This window comes from Dreissena polymorpha, chromosome 13 (genome assembly GCF_020536995.1).
Source record: "Dreissena polymorpha isolate Duluth1 chromosome 13, UMN_Dpol_1.0, whole genome shotgun sequence".
NCBI lineage: Eukaryota > Metazoa > Mollusca > Bivalvia > Myida > Dreissenidae > Dreissena > Dreissena polymorpha.
In genome coordinates, this window is record NC_068367.1 from 72,265,570 (window position 1) to 72,292,308 (window position 26,739).

At 33.7% G+C, this 26,739-nt stretch overlaps 2 protein-coding genes across 6 annotated transcripts in view; one reads left to right on the forward strand and one right to left on the reverse strand.

Moving 5' to 3' along the window:
- LOC127855160 (uncharacterized) overlaps positions 1-13,324 on the forward strand; it is a 99,027-nt gene extending 85,703 nt beyond the window's left edge. The window contains exons 1-5 of one of the 4 annotated variants that reach the window (XR_008037377.1): positions 8,753-8,910; positions 11,248-11,507; positions 11,721-11,757; positions 11,983-12,078; positions 12,533-13,324. Coding sequence is in view for 3 of the 4 variants with exons in the window: in XM_052390568.1 (XP_052246528.1) it covers positions 11,721-11,757; positions 11,983-12,078; positions 12,533-12,915 (516 nt within the window). In the remaining variant the exon portion in view is untranslated. Of the gene's footprint in view, positions 1-8,752; positions 8,911-11,247; positions 11,508-11,720; positions 11,758-11,982; positions 12,079-12,532 lie in introns of those variants that run through there. The other 3 variants (XM_052390568.1, XM_052390569.1, XM_052390566.1) reach the window with 3 other exon arrangements.
- LOC127855162 (uncharacterized) lies at positions 1,396-26,193 on the reverse strand. 2 transcript variants are annotated; one of them, XM_052390574.1, is made up of 4 exons: positions 26,180-26,193; positions 5,740-5,836; positions 2,565-3,157; positions 1,396-2,088 (listed from the first exon to the last, which is right to left on the reverse strand). In XM_052390574.1, the coding sequence occupies exons 2-4, from the start codon at positions 5,798-5,800 to the stop codon at positions 1,915-1,917; spliced, it is 828 nt and encodes a 275-aa protein (XP_052246534.1). In that variant the 5' UTR covers positions 5,801-5,836; positions 26,180-26,193; the 3' UTR covers positions 1,396-1,914. The 2 variants fall into 2 exon arrangements, with proteins under 2 accessions (XP_052246534.1, XP_052246533.1); XM_052390573.1 differs by lacking the exon at positions 26,180-26,193 and adding an exon at positions 6,078-6,194.
- Positions 26,194-26,739: the final 546 nt, after the last annotated feature.

The window sequence follows — 26,739 nt, forward strand, 5'->3', positions numbered from 1 at the left end:
AAGCGCAATCATACGGAGTAAATTAATTGCGATCTTCAAAGTTACATGAAAGAAGGGCTTAATTTTCAAACCATGCTTTGCAAACGTACAGTGCTTGCTACATTTTTTAAAATAAAAAACAATAAGGATATTTATTTAATCAAATACATATGAAAACATCACAAAACAATCATTAAGTGTGAATCTGACATACGTTCAAGTGTCATAAATAGTTAATAAAATTTTATAATAAAATAGTCGATATATTAATTTGACTGAATTGAGGAAAAGCGAGTAGTATTTCGAAAGTTGCGACCCTTGTACATTAATTATATGTGTGTGGTATCCGAACCAATTGTCACCTTTGATATGCATGTTTTCATTTTCCGTCTGCTAAGGTTTGCTTTAAATAGTAATAGACGCACAATCAGGTTTTTATTTATTATGGGCTACATGTGAGGTTTAGTTAATCCTCCAACCGGTTATTAACCGAGATATTCGCACTTTGTATTGACCGTACCGATGAGATCGTCCAAGTTTTTGTTTTGTCATCTTATGCTTAAAGTTGCTGTTCTGTTATAAACGTGAATGGCTAGAACAAACATTTCTCAACTGAAAGAATTTGTGGACTTTTATGGTTTGTTATGTTTACTATGTCTTTCTTCTATGAATAGAGTCAAATTACGCATACACAACTTATACAACAGAGTTGAACTTCACTGCTGAAGTCCTCTCGAATGACACACTGGTGTCGGATGTTTCCATTATAATTAATTCATGTATTTGCAAAGTACATATTGTTCAGTTTGTTACATGAATCATAATATATACGACGACACCAATATCTTTTGAATTATCGTTGACACCTTTATATGATTAAATGTATGTCCTTTAAATGAAAGAATTAAACACATTTTGAAGATTGTCATTGTTTAATTATTTTATTGATTTTGCTTTATTTCAACGTCGTGAATGTAAGTTCTTATTGACTATATTATTTTGCAGTTTAATATAAACATATCAAATTGGTAAACAATAATACAATTATGTTGTTGAATATTTGTTCCAAACAAGCAATATGCAATTATTAAAAAAGATAAAAACATGTTAAAAATAAAAGCTTTACACCAGCGGTGTATAAGTGTTAGTGTTAACACATTGCACATATAATAGTAAGGGAGCGCCTTTCACGCGCACAATGGTTTTAATATAAATAGATGTGTACATTAACATATGAAATTTGTCATTTTATTGGTAACCTGTATTTGAAGTGTTTGACAAATTCAAAAGAAATAGCAGAATGTAAACGCATGGGTTATTTCACATATGTCCTTGAAAATAAATTTAAAATTTATAATAAATATAGACATCTTCATGAAACTATATAACAATAGCGTAACATTGCAACAATACAGGTATAATGATCCCTAGTAAAGTATTATAATCTAGGCAAATTTGAATTACACAAAGCAGTTTATATATAATATGTTGTGCATTTGTTTAAATTGCAATTTAACAGGGTGTGTTCAATTTTATAAATATAACTATTGGTTGCCTTACTTTGATGACACTAACGACATATTAGATAAAATAAAGCATGTACGAGTGCACAGCTTAAGCAACTATTAAAATAATCATTTACATGATTAACCTGTTTTTTATGTGGGATGTTTGCCTGTAATGTTTCTTTAAACGCATCTCATAATGGGTTTACATTTCATATTCCTATTGGCGATTACAGTTAAAAATACAAAAACCGCAGAAAGCCGAAAAAACATCGATAGGACGTCTACGACGAACGTTACTTAAACGTTGTTTTAGTTGCGGTCAAAACCAGTTTAGTTCCACATAACATCACTAAAAACGAGCGAAGATGGATTTTCATAATGTGTTTGTAATTCGATTTTAATTGTGATGGATCGTTTCAACAAGTGGTTACATTTTAGACAACGCCTGGTGCGCAGATTCGCCTTCTTTGACGTAACCATGATGATTCTGGTTATTTCTGTTTAGTTTCTTCTTTCCATGAAGTCTCTTATGAGCGTTCTTCATTCCCTTATTCCCTGGTTTTGCTGGTAGTTTTACATGCTTTCCCTTGTTTTTATGCGGCTGTAACATACATGCAAAAAAACATTAAACGCTCCTTCATTGATTACTTTTTTATTCCTTCTATTTTCAAGCTTATGCATGTGCTCTACAGAGCTTTTAAGTTAACAAACGAGTTATCAGAAATATTAAAAAAACACTTACCATTTAAACAAATAAACAGGCAGACCGGACGTGTTGACGATTAGAAATTTCATTTAAGAATAAAGACAAGTATAACTAAACAATTAACATTTTTTTAAATTATAAACAAATTACCATAACAATAAACATAAACTGTACGAAATGACCTGCAAGACAAATGACGCTTGCAATTTATAACTTTGCGACAATATATTTATATTAAATAACGACTGATATTAATGCAAATGAATCATCCGTCCGCAGAAAATGGCGCTTCAAATGTAGGGATCAAAATAACAAAAACGATATCAGTACATCACTATTATAACAATTTAGCACTTGTTTGAGAATCTTACCCCGCCCTTAAAATGTGTTGATCCACCCTTATGTCCCTTGCCGTCACATGTTCGTACTGGAAATTTCAACATTCTATGAGTTGGAGCAATCTTATGGACGTTTGCGGGAACGCTGATATCAAATGCGGGTTTCGAGATATCTTCGAGGTGTTCCTTAATGTAGTCGGTTGACAGATCGGAGCCCTTTCCATCTTTGTGTTTTCCGTCTATCGCTTTAATTACCTCACTTAGTTCGTGTGCAGCTTTATCAGTCGACTTTCCGTGGAGTTTGCCTAACTTTGCATTCAGCTTGTGGTTCTTTCGAAGAGACTTTTGTAGCGTCTTTCGATGTAATCTTGCAAGTCGGAGCTTCTCTCTCAATTCCTTTCGCGAGAGTTTTCTTTGTTGCTTTGCTAACTTCCTGTGTGCTTGGAATTGTTTTCGGTCATGTGTTGCGGTAGGCAGTTTTATGCCCCGTTCTAGAACAATACTGTCTAAGACCTGGTTGCCGACGATTGGTCGTTTCCGGTCATTGTCGACCAATGAAAGGCTTTCTTGCAAGACGTGGTGGATCGCGCTGTCCTTCACGTCTAGGTGTGGAGGGATAATCTCATCTGCAACATAATAAACATGCACATTCTGTGTAATCATTCAGTTTAGCATTATTAAACTTAGACTAATGGCCAGTAGTTAAAATGTTGTATTTTTATACTATTAACAACAATGGCCACTCTTTATTATAGACATAATTTACAATACTAGTACATACCACGGGAAAGATCTCACCCATAACATATTCATGGTGTTGTTGTGTTTCGTTTTGCTTCGCAAATAATTATGTAATATTATAAAATATCATTATTCTTTCAGTCTTTCGTATACACGAATTTGCTTATTTGTGTTTAAATTTAGCTATCTTTATGTTTTTAGAAAATTATATCACATAAATGCTTGTTTGTGTGTTTAAAATACGTGAAAAATATTTTTAGTCTCAATACATGAATTTATCCTGCCTCTGTTGCAAACATTGACCAAATAAAGCAGGGTCGGATAAACTAGTTGATATCCGGCAGTACATCACGTGACCGTGATCTAACCGTAAGTATGTATTCCTACGCGCCGATTAACATGTTAACGTGTTCTAATATTTGACATTTGAAATTTATTGCGACGCATCATGAATGTTATCGTTATATTATATATCATCCTTTTTTGTTCTTTAAAACATATTACTTAACCAGCTCTCCGTATTTATCATTTTTATTTACTTGATGACGCAATTTATGACGTATCTAGTGTGACGACAAAACAAACAATCCAGTTTCTCTCAGGATTTAAGGGGCAACAATTTTGAAGTGGTTGTTTTAACAGTATTTTTTCAAAGAATTTAACGCATGGAACGAATCATAAACGTATTCCGGATTGTGTTTGTCATTAATTATTGTAAACTTCGATAGGTATAAAATAATTCGCTACGACAGGATTACGATTTTGTAAATCGGAATTTTGGTCAAAATGGTTTAACATTTCGATACAGATGGAAAAACAGAAATGGATTTCGACAAAAGGATGGAAGAACAGAACATGGATGTGTATATCGTTGTTAATGTTTTGTTATAAGCAATGGAATAAAGTTGTCATTAAGGTGAATAAAATTTAGTTATTGTTTTGTGCTGCATTTTGTTTTCATTTTTTTACCAAGAAAAATATCACATTCTCGATTCGTTTTTTATTTCTTCTCATATTTTCAATAGGAAAGTATAAAAAGGAACAGTTTAATGTGGAACTATTTTTTACGTGACACAATCGGTAGTTATTCGGTCGTCACTAAAGTAGGAGGCCCGACAATAATTGTTATATCAATTAATCATTTTTCTTTGATAAAATGTGTCAACGGCATGAGACAGGATAAATCGAATACATGGTTGGTGCCGAGATGGAGAAAGTTTATCCGGTTCGGCCCGAAAAAGAAAAATAGGGCTCGCCCTATTTTCTTTTTCTAAGCCTCACCGGATAAACTTTCTCCATCTCGGCACCAACCATGTATTCTCTATGTTTCGGGTCAAAATAAAGCAAAATAAATCTTACACATGTTGCGCAAAGGCTAAACATTGTGTTAATACTCGCTTTGAAAGACTATGTGATTTTTAATAAGTTTGCTTTGAAACGACGACTGACTATATTAATAGCGGATATTAGAAACATTAATATTTGTTCACGGAGCGCTTTCCTTGTATGACCAATTATTAACACAGAAACGTTTCGTTAAATATCTCACTGATGGTCAACTTATTTTGATCCTTGAAAGAAAAGTCAATATAGCTCTCAAGTGCCTGCATATGCAATAACGAGGATAAATGGATAAATCGTGTAATACTTTCAATACAAATGATTCCTAATGTATTGTATTTTTTTTTTTAAATGAATTATTGTTAAACTTTGCTAAAGATACTTTGTTAAAGATAATTTTACACGTTATACAAAATGCTTAACAACAAGAACAAAAATATGTAGTCGTAATTTTCCGTACAAAAATATGCTTAATTGAAGCGGATTATATTTTGCGCATATGGAGGAAATAAATGGCTACAACAGCAAATTTTAAAAATGCACTGATACAGTTAATATTACATTCTACCACGAACCACGACTGGTTTTCCATAGACAACCAAGGGATATAAGTGTGGGCTACTATTTAATAAACCGTAGGCGGAGCTTACAAAAGTTCCGCATTTTGAAGAAATCGAACAGTAAAATGAACTTGCTTAAATGAGTGCACTCGCAATCTTCATACACGCAAACAGTTTCTAAAATATGTAGCACCGTTAAAACACATAAGCTGTGCATATAAAAGTCTACAAGAAATGTTTGCGATTGGTTAATTTGGATTTATTTTGAAAGGTTTAACATAAACGTTTCGCATTATACATATAATTAATATAACTTCGTGGGCGAATCCTACGCATCGGAACTACAAAAAGTTGGTTATTGCTGCAATTACCTACATGCACCCTTAACCGGCAATTATTTCTTAAATATCTGTAATATGTTGTGCACTATGCAGTTTTAAAATACATGTACATATCTATTTCTTTATCAGAATATTATTGAATAAATATCATATATGAGCATTGCAAAAACCTCATGATGTAAAACTTTTTTGATATATTCATAAGAACACAGATGTATGGCTCACTTGAAATAGTGTTTCCCAAACAGGTGCAGATAACAGATATCAACAACACCAACAGTTTCATCGTTGTGTCGAATTGTACTATCTTCAAGATTTATTTCTGCAATTCAAAAAACAAAACATAACAATACTCAGAGGCTATATTAAACTAATATATTTTGTGCCAAAATGTATTTTATTCCACACAAAGATCCATATATGTAAGGTATGAGCGAAGTCAAATTATATACACCACATGTTACAATTATTAAAACAAAACGTTCCCCTATGAAGTTATGTAACAATTTGATGATAGGATGATCATAATATTAATCTATCCAGCAACCATTTACATTACCTACCTTAAACAGCCAGTCTCTATGTGTATATCGTTGATAACACACTACAGTGAGCTTTATACGAATGTTAAGTGTTTATTGCTTTGCAGGCGGTCATGCGCTTCGTGAATACGTATTTGGTTATGTCATTAACCCTCATTTACATACTACATTTTTATAAGTCTAGTCAAGTGTTTTTTACGCCAATAATGCACTGAGATTAAACGCTAATTACAGATTACTAATTTTGTATAAAAATAGTGACGTTAATCGATACATTGTCAACACATGTGCGTAGTTGTTTATTTATATTACATTTAACTAAGCAAATGGGTGACTTTTTAGCGTTTAATTGGCGTAGGTAAAGTTGAGGTAATGTTTTAAACTATAAAACATACACAATATAATTTCGAGATGAAAACTTACTGTTTCAAAATAAGTGACTTAGAGACCATTCATATATTCTCAAATGCACTTAAACCGAATATGTATTCAAAACGCTCGACCAGAATGAAAAAGCTATATTTTATATAGCTGATTAACAGTATTATTGTCTTTATCAATCTGAAGTACACGAATGTATATGAAAATTCAATATCAGTATACAGTGTACATGTCAGTATACTTAAGAGAACCCGGGGTACATGTAAGTAGTACACTAGCCGGCAATGACCCATCTAGCAGCACTTGGTATATCAGAGAAGCCTTCAAGGGTATATAATAATTTGTATATAAATAAAATTACATATGCTGATAGAGTGACATTACGTATTGATATATTTATTTGCGATTAAAAGAGAATACTTGTTTTAAAACGATATTGATGTACATCGTTAAAAACCAAAGCGTTTAAGCCATGTAAACTCCCCACTATATTGATACATACGCAGTGAGTCTGATAATTCAATAAACTATAATCTCTAAATATCAGTACATGTAAAACTATGCAACGCGTTCAGATATATACACGGCCGTTAATCACGCGCTCCACCTCTTTTTGATACATTAATAAATGAGCCAATGCAACTTCCGAGGTGGCGCTCAGGTCCGGATGTTTTGAAATTTCAATGACAATTGTACAGGGTGATTTGGTTTTATATGTTTTATTCAACATAATTCGCATTATTTTTAAAATAGGGCAATGTAGTGCGATTCAGCGAAAATTGACTCGTCCAAAAATGTACAGACACGTACATTCTCAACCCATTTAAAAACCTTTATAAGTTGTGGCATGGTGGAGTTTTAAAAAGCATTTCGATGAGTTGTTCCTGTGTGACGAGAAAATGTCCACACAATTAAATCGCTAACGGCATCAAACGATTGCGTACAACATACATTAGATGCTGCATGCACAAAAATATTGGCTTCTTGCCGACGTAAGTAATTTTGCATTTTTCCAAAAGAGATTGAGCCAATGCTTTGGAGGTGGCGTTAATGATAGGAGATGGTGCCAATGCAGGATGTATCAATAAATATCAATTAATAGTCGTATCGCAATGACATTATCGCATGACGTAGATTCGATAGATACTGTTATTCGTTATATTAAATTTATTTTTCAACGTACATACAAAGGCCCATATCTTTAGAGAACATAAACACAATCTATAATAAGTAAGATGTAGTTTTTTTTTAAAATATATAAGTGATCAACTCATTTAAGATGTCACCAACATGAATAAAACATATTGTACGATGTATACCAAAAAATTGTAAAAACCAATAACTTATTGTTCAACATTATCAAAATAATTCATCCACATCAATAATCGTATACAGTAATATGAGTATAATAATTCACGAAATAAGTATAAGATAACACTTCTTCTTGAAACTATGATTTGTGACCGTTAATCAAAATGCTTATTTTACTAAACGACCAAGGTCAACGACTCTTAATTAGGCTCATTTATGTTGTTTTTCCCACTATCAACTCCAAAAAAATGAAGATAGCTCGGTCTTTTTCCGTTAACATTTTGTATAATACATGTTAAATATTGTTACGTTACAAAGACGAACGTTTAAATCCTTCAATACATTATTAGAAAACTACTTTTTCTAATTAAAAACGCACGCGACTGAAATGTGCTGAAGTAGTCAACTTACAAAATATAATGTAAGTCCTGTAAACATAATAGAAACCATAACATCAAACATTTTCCTTTAAAATAGCTTTAGATGTGCATTGGCGCCACTTCCTAATCTGAGCGCAACCTCCTGGGCATTGGCTCCATCTCTTTTTGAAAATTGCAATTTATCTATTAGATTGGCTAGAAGCCGATGTTTTTGTGCACGCATTAACTTGTACAGGTTCAAAGCAATCATTTTATGTAATGAGCGATTTAATTGGCAGGGAATTTGCTTGTCACACAGGCAAAAGACATCGATTTGCTTTTACGAATTCTACCATGACACAACTTATAAAGGTCCTCACGTTTCCAAATGGGTTGTGATTGTATGTTTCTGTACATTTTTAGATGAATTTATAATCGCTGAATCGCACTACATTGGCCGATTTTTTAAAATATTGCGAAATGTATTGAAAAACATATTAAACCTAATCACCCTATAATTTTTTTTATTTGAAAACATCCGGGCCTTAGCGACACATCGGAAGTTGCATTGGCTCATTTTAAATGCATCTCAAAAAAGAGGTGGCGCGCGTGATTACCGGCCGTGATATAGTAAACACAGTACACACATATCGACTCAATTATACAAGTTTATCTAATTGTTAACTGTACATTGATCGTGCGCGTGACCACGGTCTTAACAAGGAAGTATTTATAAACTTTGGTAAACCAACCAACTGTTACAGTCAACGACAATCGATATCATGGCGGAAATAAAATATACGGTAAATGTTTTGTTATTGTTTTGTATCATTAAATATGAAGAATCAAATAATGCTTCACAATGTTAAATTCTCGTGAGTCCATGTTTTAACTGATACCTACATGCAAGTATGCGCACTATTTAGTAATATTCTTTCACGTAGAGACTGCTAAACGGTTGCATCATATTATTATAACTGAGTACTACGACGTTGTATTTAATATAGGTCGTGCGTGCGCTTTAATAGATAGCAAGGACTTGAAAATGTAGGCAATAAAAGATACTGACATCAACAATATCTTTATCACAGAACACACTCGTTATGAAGTTAAAAATGGTGCACAGTTATGCTGCAATCGAAATACCCTTTGTCTTCTCGTTAGTTTAAACGTTGTGTTACGCATACTTTGTTATAATCAGGTAATCACTTCCATGTTATCTTCCTTGAATGTTATATTTCTTTCATGTTATATTCCTATCTGTATCAATGACGCTCGCCAACGTGGTGTTAAACAGAATAACAATTTAAGTTTTTTTTTCTTTCTTTCGAATACAGGAGAAGCATTTTTGAAATACATAGTATTTTGTAATTTTTGGTTTCGTTACTATTTGATTTACCTCCATTTCAAACTTAATTATCCCCACGCTTTTCGGAGAAAAAGTGGGGATTATGTAGTTATCTCCGCCGTCCGTCCGTCCGTCCTGGCCACTATCTCCTCCTACACTATTAGCACTAGAACCTTGAAACTTATACACATGGTAGCTATGAGCATATGTGCGACAGTGCACTATTTGGAATTTTGATCTGACTTCCTGTGTCAAAAGTTATGGGGGTTGGCGTGGGGCCGGGTCAGAGATATTCCTTCGACCGCGATTCGAAAATGGCTCATAACTACTGTGTCCCTTCAGATATTGCTTTCATATTTGGTATGCATGTGTAGCTAGACAACACCTTTCCATGCGCATACAATTTTTTACCCTTGTGACCTTGACCTTGAACTTGAGGTCAGCGTTCAGGTTTTGAAATCTGCGATCGCGATTCGAAAAAGGCTCATAACTACTGTGTCCCTTCAGATAGTGCTTTCATATTTGGTATGCATGTGTATCTGGACAACACCTTTCCATGCGCATACAATGTTTGACCTCTGTGACCTTGACCTTGAACTTGAGGTGAGCGTTCAGGTTTCGAAATCTGCGACCGCGATTCGAAAAAGGCTCATACCTACTGTGTCTCTTCAGATATTGCTTTCATATTTGGTATGCATGTGTATCTGGACAACACCTTTCCATGCGCATGAAATTTTTGAACTTGGGGTCCGCGTTCAGGTTTCGAAATCTGCGACCGCGATTCAAAAAAAGCTCATAACATCTGTGTCCCTTCAGATATTGCTTTCATATTTGGTACGCATGTGTATCTGGATAAGACCTTTCATGCGCATAAAAGTTTTTACCCCTTGGAAAGGTACCTTGAACTTAGGGCCCGCGTTTAGATTTTGAAATCTATTATGTGGTTATCTACACCGTCTGTCCGTCCGTCCTGGCCACTATCTCCTCCTACACTATTAGCACTAGAACCTTGAAACTTACACACATGGTAGCTATGAGCATATGTGCGACAGTGCACTATTTGGAATTTTGATCTGACCCCTGTGTCAAAAGTTATTAGGGTTGGGATGGGGCCGGGTCAGAGATTTTCACTCATTGTTTTAGGTAATTTTACATTAACTTTTTCATTTCTACACCGATTTACTTCATATTGATACTGAACATCTCTTATGACAATAGGGTCAATCTCAACTATACATAGCCTCATTACCAACCCTGGGGCGCACCTGGATCAAACATGCGGCGTGGGGATACGCGTCGGCCTCTGCCGCGCCATTTCTAGTTTCATTCATATAATGGCTGTCAGTTTACAAACTCGCTCTTTCCTGAGTTTGCTGGTTTACCATTCCTAAGTGTACATACTTATGGCCGTAACTTACAACTGCCCCACTTGGATCAGACGTAGCTAGAGAATAAGCGTAGAAAGAGCACATGACCAGTCCCATACACAAGTTATGTGGCAGGGGCGGTGATCGAACCCGCTTTCCTTGAATTTGTCGTTTGGCACTCTGCTAACATGCCTAGCCTCACCGCTTTTTATGTCTAAATTTGATATAAACATATATTTCTTCATACACGTTTGAACTTGCCAATTTGGTAAGATATAATATGAGTATAGGATTAGGTTTCATTATGATGAAACATCTGACTTACTGAACGTACATCTACTCCACATTGTTACATGAAAATGAATCATAATGATATTAATACTCTATAAATTATGTTGACTTAACACAATGTTTGACAATTTTAGCGTCAGCACGTTGTATTGCTGATCGAGTGCCTTGTACTGGTGCTGTTGTCAGTAATTTTACTTGGGATGACGATACACTGGCGGGTTCTAGAGATGTCAATGCCGTGTTTTATAACGCGGAGCTGTGTGTTAACTGTTCGGAGCTAAAACCCTGGTACGATCCAGAAAATATTTCAAGGCAAGTTGACGAACTTCTGCAAAGAGATGGAAACACGTGTTGCGGAAATGCAGACGAAATTCTTCGTTACTCTGCAAGAAAGGTAAATATGTTTTTATACGCTTACTTAAGGTATCACCACAACCAACTTTCATCAGCATTTATATTCATCATCACCATCATTAACGCTACCATTATACCACCAACGCAGTCATAGCTACCACAATCACACCACAGAATCTTTCGACATGTAAAATATCAGTTTTCAATTATAATTGTTAAATACATGGACCTAATTATATAACTTCATTTGCAGCAAATCATGGAGGGGTTTTATCTACAAAGTACTCATTGTGAGTATTTATCAAGCACATTTATTTGTTCTAATTTATGAAGTTTAAATTATTATATATAATTCCTTTTGTTAATGACTTGCATAAAATAGTGTATTGAACAAAGGGTGTATAAACTTCACAACGTGCAAGTATTGTTTACGAATAACAAACCAATTGTTTACTATGAATACTTTTTAGCATCAATTGGTACTATCTATGTATAATTAATGTTAATTTGTTAAGCTTATCCACACGGAATCAATTTACTGTGCAATACCCACGAACAGATTAGTCCATACGCCAAACTTGTCGGTATCATCGGAACTAAACCAAGTGAAGGTATTTGACATATATAAATTCGGTTTCATTAATCATGCATAGCGTAAATGTATGGCCCGTTTTCTCCAAGCTTTTGTAAACAACACATAACGTAAGAAGCTATATTATTGTGTATATTTAGCATGAACATGCATATTGTGCGATAATTTTTTATAACATGAATACAGGCTGTTAAATAGAGGCTTACCTTATATTTGAGGTTAGGTTATACCGTTGTTACATAGTATAACATATAAGATATATTGGTCATACATTCTGACCATTTAATTTATAGTTGTTAGTTGTTTTACAAAAAAATAATATTTAAGTTTGGCTTCATAACCATAACAATACGTAATTATAATACACGAGGAGCCCTGTTCGTCCATACTCACTCTACCTTATTGATGTAAACAACCATTTTCTATACCCTCGGACTCCCATTGTTCCAAAATGGAAAGCCATGTTTTTGCAGGTCTCGACACAATACTCTGGAACAAGAACGGAAACACAACGGTCGGACCAACGATCCAAGACATTACACATTTACATGATGTAGGAGAAATCTTCATACGAAGACCAGGGAATTACGTCATCAGCGTCAATTTGGTGACAAAAATGAATGCTTCGATTCCCAATCAAGTGTCGCACTTCATTCACGTGCTGTCTTACAAGCATGGGACGCAAAGGGTTCTTGCTGAACAGAGGATGTCGTTGAACGCAATACATCAACGCGTAAGCGCTTCCCGTGGGGTGTACCGCCTTGATCTGCATGATCGGTTGTCCGTTGCATCGGCACATTTAGAACACATTGATGTTTCGAGCGATGATAACGTTTTTTCTGTCAATTTGTCATAAATGTTTGTTTTAAAATTCGATCATGTATACGTGCAAATATTACTGTTATTTTATAGTGTTAAAATTCGTTACTTAATGATTCTAAAATATACCATATATGTTTAATATTGTAGTTCAAATAAATAAGCACATACATATATTGAAAACAATGCGTATTGGAAAACGCAGACTATCATAAATAAAAGCCTCAGTTTGCAATACAGTTACTTTGCAGTTTGTGTTTTAGCAAACAGCTCCAAGGAAACAGTGCGATATAACTTGAATTTGCAAAATGTTTTTTCTTTTTTTCCTTTGTTTGAGTATTGAAAATCGCTTTCAATGGCTAATTGTGTTAATGTGGAGGCAATTCTATGGTGTGCAATGCCTCAACATTTGGAAAATATTAAATCAAATAAACCCTTTACAGGAATAGTTTTATTGTATACACGTACAACATTATTACATATATTGATCTCTTTTATAATTATTTTAAGACATCCCTATTAATAAATATTTAACATGTTTTGCTCTCCATATAATGATGCTCAACAAACACACGATACACTTAAATACCTATATTGAACAATGGAAATCATACACAGTTCAAATGGATACGTAATCATAAATGGGTTGCTTCCCGTATTAACATACTTATCATAATGTGCTTTGGTACCGTCTATAAGTCTTATCATCGGGAAATAAAAATTGTATATCTAAATTTAACTCAATCCGTGCACATTATTGTACACAATGACATACTAAAACATACAATATATGACAAAGAATACACTGATACGGGTCGATGGCGGATTGTGAGACCAGCCCGGCAGCCACAATTCGGATGTAGAACTTAGCCAACGGCTTTGATCCATACCACGGAAATTTATAAATAAATACACAAACATCTCATATCCCGAGAAAAACTTATATCTCATAATAAACATGAATTCCTCAACTCCGAGCCCTGGTGTACTTGTATACAGCACATCCATAAATTGACACACCGAAATATCATAACCAGGCATGGTGTCCTTTGTCTCGAGCATCTTTCATTCTTACGACTAAATTCCATCGCGAATGGCTGCCTTTGTTTTAGGTATTGTCCGAAAATGGACAAGTTTTTACTTCTACGCGATTTTCTATCCCTCCTTTCATGTTAACGCTCTTGGAAAGTTATGTGTTTAGGGCTCCTGTGCATCTAATTCAACCTTATAGGGTCGACAGCCTGTTTCTTAAACTTCAATTCTGTTTTAAGATGTTGCCTCGAACAAAGCGATTTTCCATGTTGATCACGTGATCACATCATCCCGGATACGGATGATTCGCCGACAAATGTTTTGACATCAAACAGTTTGTTATGCTCGAAAAGGATCTTTGGCAGCTAACTGCTACTTTAAATTTGTAGCTAGTAACAAATTGTTACACATTCTTTCATCCCATCTAATCTGTGGTCCCGTCTTTTACATAGGTAGACGACCAGCTTCCTCCAGGCGTCTCGGTTGTAGGCAATTCTCTTCAGCTGTCCATTTGATTTGCCCATCTGCTTGGCTTCTTTATCCAGGTTTCGGCGCCAGGTGTTTCTATGCAGACCTGTCTTCCTCTTCGTTTTGGGGTTTGCAGGTTATGGGTTGCCTTGTCGTATTGGATGCAACATTGTAAAGGGTGTGGTCTATCCATCGCCAATGTTACTGAAGATTGTCCTCTTCAGCTGCTTTGTTCTCCATAATTCTTCTGTAGCAACATGTTCTTTCAAACGAATTTCAATGATCATTAAGAGACAAGTGTTGATGATGACCTGAATTTTCTTCATGGTGGTGACAGTGGTTCTCCATTTCTCTGCTCCATAGAATAGTTTAAGCTTCACTGTTATATTAAGGAGCCCGACCTTGGTGGTGATGTCTATCTTCTTTCATCCTTACAGGTTCTTCAACTTATTGAGGGCTGCTCGTTCGCCCATGTTTGTCCAGATTGCTGCCGAAATAGACGAAGCTTTTTAATCTCTTCCTGCGCCTGGAATGGGACTTTGATGGGTGTTTCGTTGGATGCGTTAGGCTTTTTCAGCTTGCTTTTCCCTCTGTTGATTGTTGATGATTCCGTTTCGCGTCTGGTCCATCGAGGTCTTCATGACCTAGTAAATGGAAAAAAAGGAACACACAAAGAGAGGTCCGGTTCTTACTTTGAATGCATCTTTAAGCTTAAAGCCATGAACAATTCTGCAGGCAATCCATTCATCAGCATCCCAATGATGTTTGTGATCTTATCTGGCACTTAGTAATGTCTGAGTAGTCTACAGAGTGCTTGCCGGTCAATGCTTTCGAACGCCTTACTCACTACAAGTATTGATGAAGTTGACGTAGATGGGCGGCGAGTTCAACACACGTGCTTGCAACAGAATGATACACATTTCGGCGGCGCCTTTCGTAAGCGAATATGAATGCATGTAGTATGTTGCAGCATTGACCAGAACGAGCATTATCGTGCATTCTTGACTCATAAATGTACGATGCCACATTGAATAATAAATTGAACTATTGAGCAATCATGACAAATGCATGAAGTATTATGCAGTAGTGCATAAAACTATGATGCATTATTAACGAATACATTTGCTATTTCTCTTTAAATTGCTCAATATATGTAAAGTGGTGAAACCTTGACACATGCTGGTGGAACAGTAAAGAGCACTATTGTGCAAAATTGACCAATATGTAAACTGTAATGTTGAAACCGCGTCGTATTTGCTGTGGTGAAATTTAACGAATATATTTGCTATGTTTCTACGTTTACGAATGCATGCAATATGGTGAAATCTTGACGAACAAAAACTCTAAAGCAGCTATAAGCCTACCCTTAACCAAAATTAGTGAAACCGTCGCGAATGTATTTTTCTATGGTGAAACTTAAAATAATATATCAACTTATGTTCTACCGTGAAGAATGCATGGACGTAAGTGAAACATTGACAAATGCTTGTACTTTAATGACACCTTAACGACAAAATGGTGAAACCCTAACACTGCTTTTACACTGGTTCTACCGTGACAAATAAATATACCTTAGTGAAACCTTAAACTATGCTTGTTCTTTGGTGTTACATTGACGAATGAATATAATATTGTTCAAACTTGACGATTATTATGACTTAAGCCGTAGAACTTAGCAAACTTCAGTGTGGTACCAGAATCATTGAACAAGCTTTGTACTTGACTTATTGTTTAATCGGTAGTTGTATATATAGTATGCCTTATAAATATGTTCGTATATATCAGTATTCCTATTTCTTTGAACTAGTAGCTGAAGCATTCAGGAAATCACGAATTATCAAATAAAACAAACGAGCCCTAATTAAACTCAAATACCTCACCGATATATGAAACAAATATAAGCATAGAGCATAATAAATGATTAAGGTAAATGTTTGTTTTAATCCTACCTTAAATACAGAACAGGAATGAATGAACAATGTCATAAATAATCGTCCTACAATGTAAAGGTAAACACGTAAACTGAATGGTTTAAATAGCTCGATAAACTTTCTGATGTTGCCAAATGTATTAAGTGATTTAAATATGTAATAAAGATTTAAGAATCAAATAACTTAAATACATTTTTAATAAGTGTTTGTGTAGATTTGGGTGTTCACAAACCGGTTTCGAATGACAAGCACCGATACAAATATATGACAAATCAACTTTAAAAGCATGATGAATATCGAAATGGTAGGGTGCACTCAACAAGTAAAGACTAACTCTAGTATATCTTAAAAGTTTTGCGTTTAGATCTTGGTCTCTAAATGTTCTAAATTTGCATACATACTTAATTAAAATGCGTTTCAATTAATGTTGAAATAACCGTCTCGTGTGTTCTGAATGATGAATGAATGACCCAGCATTTATCAGATTTTCCGATAGTTTAACAAGGGTACTGCCTGATGAGTGGATCGGATTGCGGTTTCATTCAAATTAATTCTATTGTATTCCGTTACGAAGATGATAATATTGTACATTATGACCGTCCAATGATATACTCATAGACAAAATCAGCAAACAGGAAATGTATATTACCGATTTGAAAAGTTTAAATGATACTCGTGCTGATTGTAACTTACTTAACGGATTAGGAAGTAAAACGGTTAGATCTAGTTTATCATCATACAGACCTTTTTGTTTAGAAGACATATACGTTCGATGATTTTTATTGAGCCGCTAACTTTTCAAAGCAGACCAATGATGCGATTATATTCTAGCAAGAAACAAAACCCAAACCAACAAATACAGGCGTGTCATGTTTATCTCAATAGCAAACAAATTTAAACAACTTTACGACGATAAGACATGATATAATGAAAGTCAACATACTGAATCGATTACCGTTCGATCTCAGTACACTCTCAGTATTTAAACGTTTGGCACATTTGTCTGAATAAATATTCCCGTGTTTAATATGCAATTGCTAATTTGCCTTACATAAAACAAGTGGAATAGGTTTAAATAAGAATGTAACTACTAATAATATTTCTCAAGTTTAATTATTTCCTTATTTTCGTGCATCTGACACATACACCCGTACATTTGTTTTATGGTTTGAGGTTGCGTACACACGATGTTGACGTAAGTTAATCGTTCAAGAATTATCATGTCTTCTTTCGACATGCTCAGAAATTGATGCAAGGCGTTGAACGAAACTGCAAAAAGTTCCTTTCTGTTCCACATTGACACAAAAAAACGGTTAAAATAGTTTTTTTATATTACATGGAGAACAAAGATTGCTCTCTATTATTTTTTGCAAGCTTTGTGAACGGTAATATTTAGCAGATTAATAAGATGATTGTTTCCTCTTACAAACCGGCACATAGAATGTGTATACTTGTGCGAGATTATATATGCATGGAGCTGTTTTGACACATGTTGAATGTCATGTATCATTTGCCGCAAATAATACGATCTTCAGTTATTAAAAAAAACCTCTCTCGTCAGGGTTCATATATATCACGTGTGTTACGGCATAGTAACATATAATGGATAACAAGAAGACGTGAATTATTTCATGTGATCATATAACTTAAATACAACTATAATATTTTAGTGTATGCATTTAAGCATCAACTTATTTTATCATACACATTTGTATCAATATTTGTGTTGTGAACTGTTAATACTTTGTAAATTATCAATATAAACGCATGGTCCGGTATAACTATTTATTGGGAGAATTGGAAACTGAAACATGAGGACTGTAGGTTACAATTTAGTAAACAAGATAGAAATACTAACAAAGCCTAAGTCGGCACATAGAAGGTGTTTAATTGTGCGCGATGATATATGCATGGAAGCTGTTTTGACACACGTTAAATGTCATCTATCATTTGCCGCAAATAATACAACTCTCGTCGGGGTTCAGATATATCACGTGTGTTACGGCAAAGTAGCATATAATGAATTATAGAGGAGGTTGCTGATATACATGAAATAAGAAGACGCGAATTATTTCATGTGAACATGTTACTTAAATACAACTATAATATTGTAGTGTATGCATTTAAGCATCGAGTTATTTTATCATATACATTTGTTTTAAGATTATTGTTGTGAACTGTTACTATTTTGTAACTTATTCATATAAACGCACGGCCCGGGATAACTCTTTTTGGGAGAATTTGAAAATGAAACATGAGCACTCTACGTTACAATTTAGTAAACACGATTTTTAAACTTAAAAGGCTTAGTCGGATTAATGATAACGTCAATTTGATATATTCTAAACGGCATGTGACAGTTACATTTTGGTTGTTGCCTGTGTACTAAAAAGCTTTAGGTCGTTTGTATATCCTTAAAGAACGTATGTGTCTATCGTCCGGGTAAACTGTAGATTGAGACATTTGGGACAAAGATGTTGGAACTTTACGTTAAAAGATAAAACAAAACGGATGAATTGTCACGTGAAAATGGTGCATTTCGACCACAAGTTATTATTTTTTAAATTATAAGAAAAAAGTAAGGTTACTTCTGATGAATCGTAACGCTATTATGCTGCATTGTTAAACAACGTGACTATCCAGCCTTCTTGGAGCGTGCGAACCCCGCATTTATTTATATTCGTTAGACGTTATTATATCAGCGTGACAGCTGCTTGTTTATTCTAAATGCACATTTTCGTCCATAGTTTGGGAAATCTCTTATTAATTTTAATTACAAAATGTGTATTTTTTTTTAAATCTCACACACGGGTACTGTGCGTTTAAAGCTAAACATGCTACAAGCGATATATGGTCATGTGAACGAGACAAATGTACACGGCACCTGCAAATATCAGAGTTATAGCGGAGTGTATACTCTACAAGCACATATTAAACGCTAAGTCTAATGATAATATCGCGCACCTCACGAATGTCAGGGAAAACCTGTGTTTTTGATTTTTGACAACTGACACATAGAAAACTTTCATCACGGCTAAAACAAACGCTATATTCGAAAGATAGTTACGTGCACTTGACTAATTGAGACAGCATACGAAATATACGATTATTGTGCAGTCTTAAAGACAATTTTATCTCATAGACCGTGGAACTCTTGTGTGGGATATCTTGATAGTTTCTGAGCAAGTGGTTGCAAATACAAGCGCTGGAAGTAACTAGTATTATTGGTAACGTGCGGGTGACAATTTTGGCCAGCAAATGTCTATAGCAGTGTGTTTGTGAACTCTTTTGTTAGGGACTTTTTGGGCACTCAAATATGGTCACTGTTCGTTTATAAATTATTTAAACTCTAAATTTGATGAAACGTCACTAGTAAGTAACAAATATAGATGGAAGGTAATGATATTAGCTAAATATCTGCTTGTGTATTTCAATAGCAAACATAGGCTTCAATATACAAGAAATTTCAGGTTTTTTTATTCAAATAACCATGATCACTGTACGGGATGAAGCTAATTAAACGCTAAGTAAAATAATAATATCGCGCACCTGACGAATGTAGACTTTACTTGACTATTTTATCGTGATAGCTGCCTAAACGCATCTAGTAGTACAGAGTCATGCACAAAAGGTGTTGTGGACAATGGAATATTGGAACTATAAGCTAACATAATAAAATAGCTCATAATAAAAACAACGGATAATTCTGATGACTGATCATACGCACGTGCTATATTTAGACGGTACAGGGCTATACCAGCTTGGAAGGTGCTTGTGTTGTCTAAAAGCACGTGTTTGTCAATAGCAAAGGAAGTTTCTTGTGTGGTATCGTTGATACAGAACAATTGTCACTGTAAGTGAAAGGTTTTTACAAGAATGCTCAATCGAATGAATGGACATGTCAAAAGGACATGGGACTTTATCGCGGTTGCTTAGGTATTCTAAAAGTACCAGGCCGTCCATAATCCGGGAAAACTATTGTTTCTGTCTTTTGAACGCTCAAAAAATTAGCATTTATGCGTTTGTAAGTTATTTAAACACTACATTCGATGAATAGTCGAACACGTGACGAATTGATACGACACGTGGATATACAGTCGTGATATCTGCATGTGTATACTACAAGTACGAACTATTTCAATTCCGGAAAAAGTCTTGTTGGGGACTTGTGGACACTGGAACATGGTCACTGTTTTAACACGTATTTTATCTCTACAATTAATAAATTGTCACGCGCATGAGTGCACTATAGACGACACTTTCTTATAGCTGCGCGCTATGTGTTTACGTACTCTGCAAGCCATTGTTTTTCCATAGTCCTGTTAAAACTCATGTTTTACACGTTTCCCCAATGGACACACGGTCATTGCACTATAAAAAGGTGATTGTATATAATACATAAACCTCTACGAATATATTTACATAAAAGGGAAACCATTAACAAAGTATATACTATGGATCTACCTTGAGGATTACATGGACTATCGTAGTCAACTTGACGAGCGCATGTATGCTAGTTAAGTCTGGTAAAATTTGCGGTGAAGAATGCATGTAATATGGTGAATACTTCAACAATGATATTATATTTTCAAAGACACTCAGCAAATTTATTATGGTTTCAAAAGCCTCTTACTCGCCATGCACGTGATTGATGATTTAATCGATTGTGTGTTATATAGGTTGCCTCATGAATATATTCTTTACTAACCTTTATATATTTTTTTTGAACTAGTAACTTGCGCATTTAGAAAATCGCGAATTTTCAAATGAAACCAACCAGCCAAAAACAAACTTAAACAGATGAATGATATGCTAAACAAATGAAAAGGCTTTCCTTATAAAAAATACTTCCAGTCGCACGGTAAATATAGAATAAAACACACAAAACAAACAACGTCATAAATAATCGTCATAAAATTGCTTACGTATCATTACAAACGTTTCATAAAAATATGTTTCATGGCTTAATAAACCTATTGATACGGCTTGTTTTTAATGATTTCATTACGCAATCGTGTCGACAAGTTAATCGATTACATAAATATTAACGACTGTTAATGATGTTTTAATCAAGAACAATATAAGATAACAAATCAAGATATTAACATTTGATTCAATTGAATGTAGTGCACACAATATTGACCTCATTTATTGCCATACAGAAAATGTAAATACAAGCCAAGTTATATTATTTTTGAAGATTCCTTTGACACTGTTATTGTCATCAAAGTAAGAATAATTTATCATTACAAGATGTAAAGTTGTAGGTTGCAAATGTAATATTTTTCAACAAAAGTAACCGCTACCGGCATCATACTAACTGAATGAGTCATTGTTCGAAAAATTACAACTTTGATCGCAAGAATCATGAATATCAAAATGGTTATGTTAAAAATATTGAATTAAAACGTTTGGATTTATTCTTGCATATAAATTGAAATTCTCTTTTAGTTCTTTACTTTACAAATGCTTTTTTTCTTCTTACATACTTAATTAAAAGGCGTTTTGGTTGAAGTGGAAATACACGTCGCGTCTGTCTTCAATATATGACGTAGCATTTAACTAACCTGCGGATATTTTAAAAGAAGTACTTATTGATAAATAGATCGGATGGCGATTAATTTCAAATTAAATTTCTTTGTATTCCTTAGCGAAATGGGTATTTATGCACATATTGATACTTATTGATCAATTGATCGGATGGCATTGAATTTCAAATTAGTTCTTTTGCATTCCATCGCGAAGGGCGTGTTATTGCCAATATTGAAAGTCACATAATATATCCATGCTACACATTACCAAACTGAAACCGATTTGAATATTGTTAAAGGATACTTATTCTTCCTGGTTCTCCTTCTGGCTAGCTGAACGTTTAGCAATTAAAACGATTAGATCTGGTTCTATAATGATGGAGGCTTTTTGATAAGAAGACATACCCTGTTCAATAATTGTTATACGTTCAATTATTTTATTGAGCCGCTTACCTTTTAACCATGACGGAGTGTGAGCCGACATGCCAGTATGAAACCCAAACACAAACCATCAAATAAAGTCACGACATATTTTATTGTTATTAATTGTTATTAAAATTTGCCTTTAAATTCAAATCTCAATAATAAACACGTTTCAATGTCAGCTTTTACGCTTTTGTTTACAAATTATTAGGTATAGTTTACAAACTTGCCGTACTAAACGAAGATTAGTCGGAAGGTAATAATAGTTAACCAAGTGCATTGATTACAGTACGTTACCTGTATGCCGATGTGAATGTTCCTGTGTTTAACCCCTTCCAACGTAGAAGCAAAGTAAAAATGGCCATGTGCAAACAACAGTAACTCGCAGTGTATGCAGGTTATATCTTGTTTGCTGCTCATCATTACCATAGGTTTGATTTTGCGCCTTTAACACTTGAATCTTGTAAGAAAGGTCTGAAATTAAATATGACTTTCTAAGGGAATACGCATGCTCGAAAATACGTGTCTTAGTGTTAAAGGGTTTATAAGCAATTGCTCGCGTGCCTTAAATAAAGGCTTTATATGGGTAAGCTCAAATGTAACTCAAATGTAACTCCTGATAATTTTACTCAAGTCTAGTTAGACCTATATCGGCATGCATCTCACATATTCAAGTCTCATCACCTTAGAATTATTGTACTTATGTTTTAGTAATATAATATGAATATTACATGATATTATGTGAATATTACATCATTATATATGATATAATATAATATGAATATTACATCATGATATTTGATATGTGTTGAACAAGGTCCATAATGTAATAAAATTATTACATTATATCATTAAATGAGATATGATATAATCTGAAGATTACATCATTATATGTGATATGTGTTGAACAAGGTCTATACTATAATATGAATATTACATCATTATATGTGATATGATATAATATGAATATTACATCATGATATGTGATATGTGTTGAACAAGGGTCATAATATAATTTGTAATTACATCATTATATGTGATATGATATAATATGAATATTACATCATGATATGTGATATGTGTTGAACAAGGGTAATAATATAATTTGAATATTACATCATTATGTTTGATATGATATATTATGAATATTACATCATGGTATATGATATGTGTTGAAAAAGGTCCATAATATAATATGAACATTACATCATGTTATGTGATATGTGTTGAACAAGGACCATGATTTAATATGAATATACATCATGATATGTGATATATGTGGTGTTAAGAAAATGTGATGTAAGTTGATTCCAGGAAACAAGATCTTGCAAATATTTGCGTTTTCATGTCCGGCGCTCTGAGTATTTGTATTGAAGAACACACAGTTTGTTTGAAATTTTATATTTTGAACTTGATGTTAGATGTACAGTGAGATGTTAGTTTACGTTCTACGTAAAACGAATTTGTGATAATGATTTTGTAAGTGTTAATTTTTCTTAACACTGTTTAGAACATGCTTTTCAAGTAGAAATTTTGAAATATCTAGTTAATATATGTTGTGTAAATACTTTATGTTTCTTTAGAAAATTGATTTTGAATTTCTACTGGATGCGATATGTAGGATTTGTATCAGAACATTATTGTTTATTCAAGCATAACGTGTTTTTATGCAACAACATGTTTTATAAATATATGAATGATATGATATGTGTTGAACAAAGACCAAAACGGCCTATTTCAACTGTGTTAATATGTATATGTATTTGTCGAAATAAAAGTGTTCTCTCCCTCTCTCTCTCTCTCTCTCTCTCTCTCACACACATACAACTACACAATTTAATTTTGTTCGATATTGTGTACGATAGAGGTTAAAATAGGTGAATCGTTCACGAATTATTATGTATTCTTGTGAAATAATAAGAAAGCCAAGGAAGGCGTTGTACGAAACTGTCAAATCCTGTATGTACAACATTTACTAAAAGGAACTAAGGTTTAAAGTTTAAACATTTGGCCATGGTGTTTGTTTTATTGGGTATGTAGAACAAAGTTTGATATAAATTCCTTTGTTGCAAGCCTGCTGAACGTTATATCTAGTTCTATGTTCAATGTTTTTTTTCCTTTAAAAACCCGGTACAAAACAGTTGAATAATCTTGCAAAAGTATATATTCATAAAAATATGTTTGGCAAATTGTTGAATGTCCGCTATCATTTGACGCAAATTGTACGGTCTGCACTATTTTGAAATTATCTCGTCAGCGTTCAGATATATCACGTTAAAGTATTTTTACTGGACACAGCACACTAATATGTAGTGAGTTACACGAGAGATTGCGGACGCAAATCCATCAAGAAGGTGATAATTATTACCAGTGTGACATCGAACATGTAATCATATATGTATAATAGTTTAGTTTATACACTGTAGCATTGTATTTTATAATCAAATAAATTGCTATCGATCGTATATGCTTGCAAATTAAGCACTTATAGATTATAGAAGCTGTATTTTATAGTTTTAAAAGATGTGATAATCGTTTGTAAACTACGAATAAGTATATTATTTATTTAAACGCATGGTCCGAAGAAACAAATGAATGTTTGGGGTCAAAATATAGCAAAATGAACTTTACACATGTTGCGCTTTTCTTGTATGGCCAATTATTAACACAGAATCGTTTCATAAATATCTCACCGGTGGTGAACTAATATTGGTTCTTGAAAGAAAAGCCAATATAACTCTCAAGTACCTGCATATGCATTACAGAGGATGAATTGTGCAATGTTTTTAATACAGGTGATTTCTAATGTATTGTAAGTTTTTTTTAATGAATTATTGTTAAACTTTTTTTAATATACTTTGTTAAAGATAATTTAACATGTTAAACAAAATGCTTAACAACAAGAACACAAATATGTGATATATATTGAGTCATAATTATCCGTAAACAAACTATGCTTAATTGGAGTCGACTATATTTTGCGCATATGGAGGAAATAAATTGCTACAATAACAAACACAAAATTGCACTGATACAGTTAATATTACATTCTACCACGAACCACGACTGGTTTTCTATAGACAACCAAATGATATAAGTGTGGGCTACTTTGTAATAAACCGTAGGCAAAGCTTAAAGTTGTTCCCCAATTTTGAAGAAATTGCTCAGTAAAATGAACTTTCTTAAATGACTGCACTAGCAATCTTTACACACGCAAACAGTTTCTAAAACTATGCAGCACAGTAAAACCACATCAGTTGTAAATATTATAGTCTACTAGAAAAGTTCGCGTTAAGATTTTGGATTTGTTTTGAATCTTTTAACATAAACGTTTCACATTATAGAGAAGAATAATATAAATTCGTGGGAGAATCGCCTTCGTGGTTTATTTCCTACGCATCGGAGCAACAAAATGTTGGTTACTGCTGCAATTACCTACATGCACCCTTAACCGGCAATTATTTTTTAAATATGTGTAATATTTTGTGCAATATAAATATATGTACATTAATATTTCTGTATCCGAATTTAGTTAAATAAATACCATATATGAGCATAGCATAATCCTCCTGACGTAAAACTATTTTTTATATATATTCATAAGTACACAGAGCTCCAAAAGGATCAGATAACGGCAATCAGCAACACCAACAGTTTCATCGTTCTGTCAAAATTGTACTATCTTCTAGATTTATTTCTGCAATTCAACAAATAAAACATATAAATACTCAGAGGCTATATTAGGCTAATATTTGGTGCCAAAAAGTATTTATTCCACATAAATATCCATATATGTAAGGTATGAGCGAAGTGAAGTTATAGACACCACATGTAACAATTACTAAAACAAAACGTTCCATTCTGTAACCATTTGATGACACTATTAATCTATCTAGCAACCATTTACATTACCTACCTTAAACAGCCAGTGTCTGTTTGTATACCGTTGATATCACACTACAGTGAGCTTTAAACAAATGTGAAGTGTTTATTTCTTTGCGGGCGGTCATGCGCTTCGTGCATACGTAATTGGTTATGTCATTAACCCTCATTTACATAATACATTTGATAAGTCTAGTCACTTGTTTTTACGTCAATAATGCACTGTGATTAAACGCTAATTACACAGTACTAATTGTGTATAAAATTAGTGACGTTAATCCGACATTGTCAACACATGTGCGTTGTTGTTAATTTTTGTTACATTTACATTAGCCCATTAGTGACGTTTAGCATTTAATTGGCGTTGGTATAGTTGACGTAATATTTTAAACTATAAAACATACACAATTTAATTTCGGGATGTAAACTTACTGTTGCAAAATAAGTGACTTAGAGACCATTCATATATATTCTCAAATGCACTTAAACCGAATATGTATTCAAAACGCTCGACCAGCACGAAAAAGCTATATTTTATATAGCTGAATAGCAGTAGTATTGTCTTTATCAATATAATGTGACCCATTTTTATAC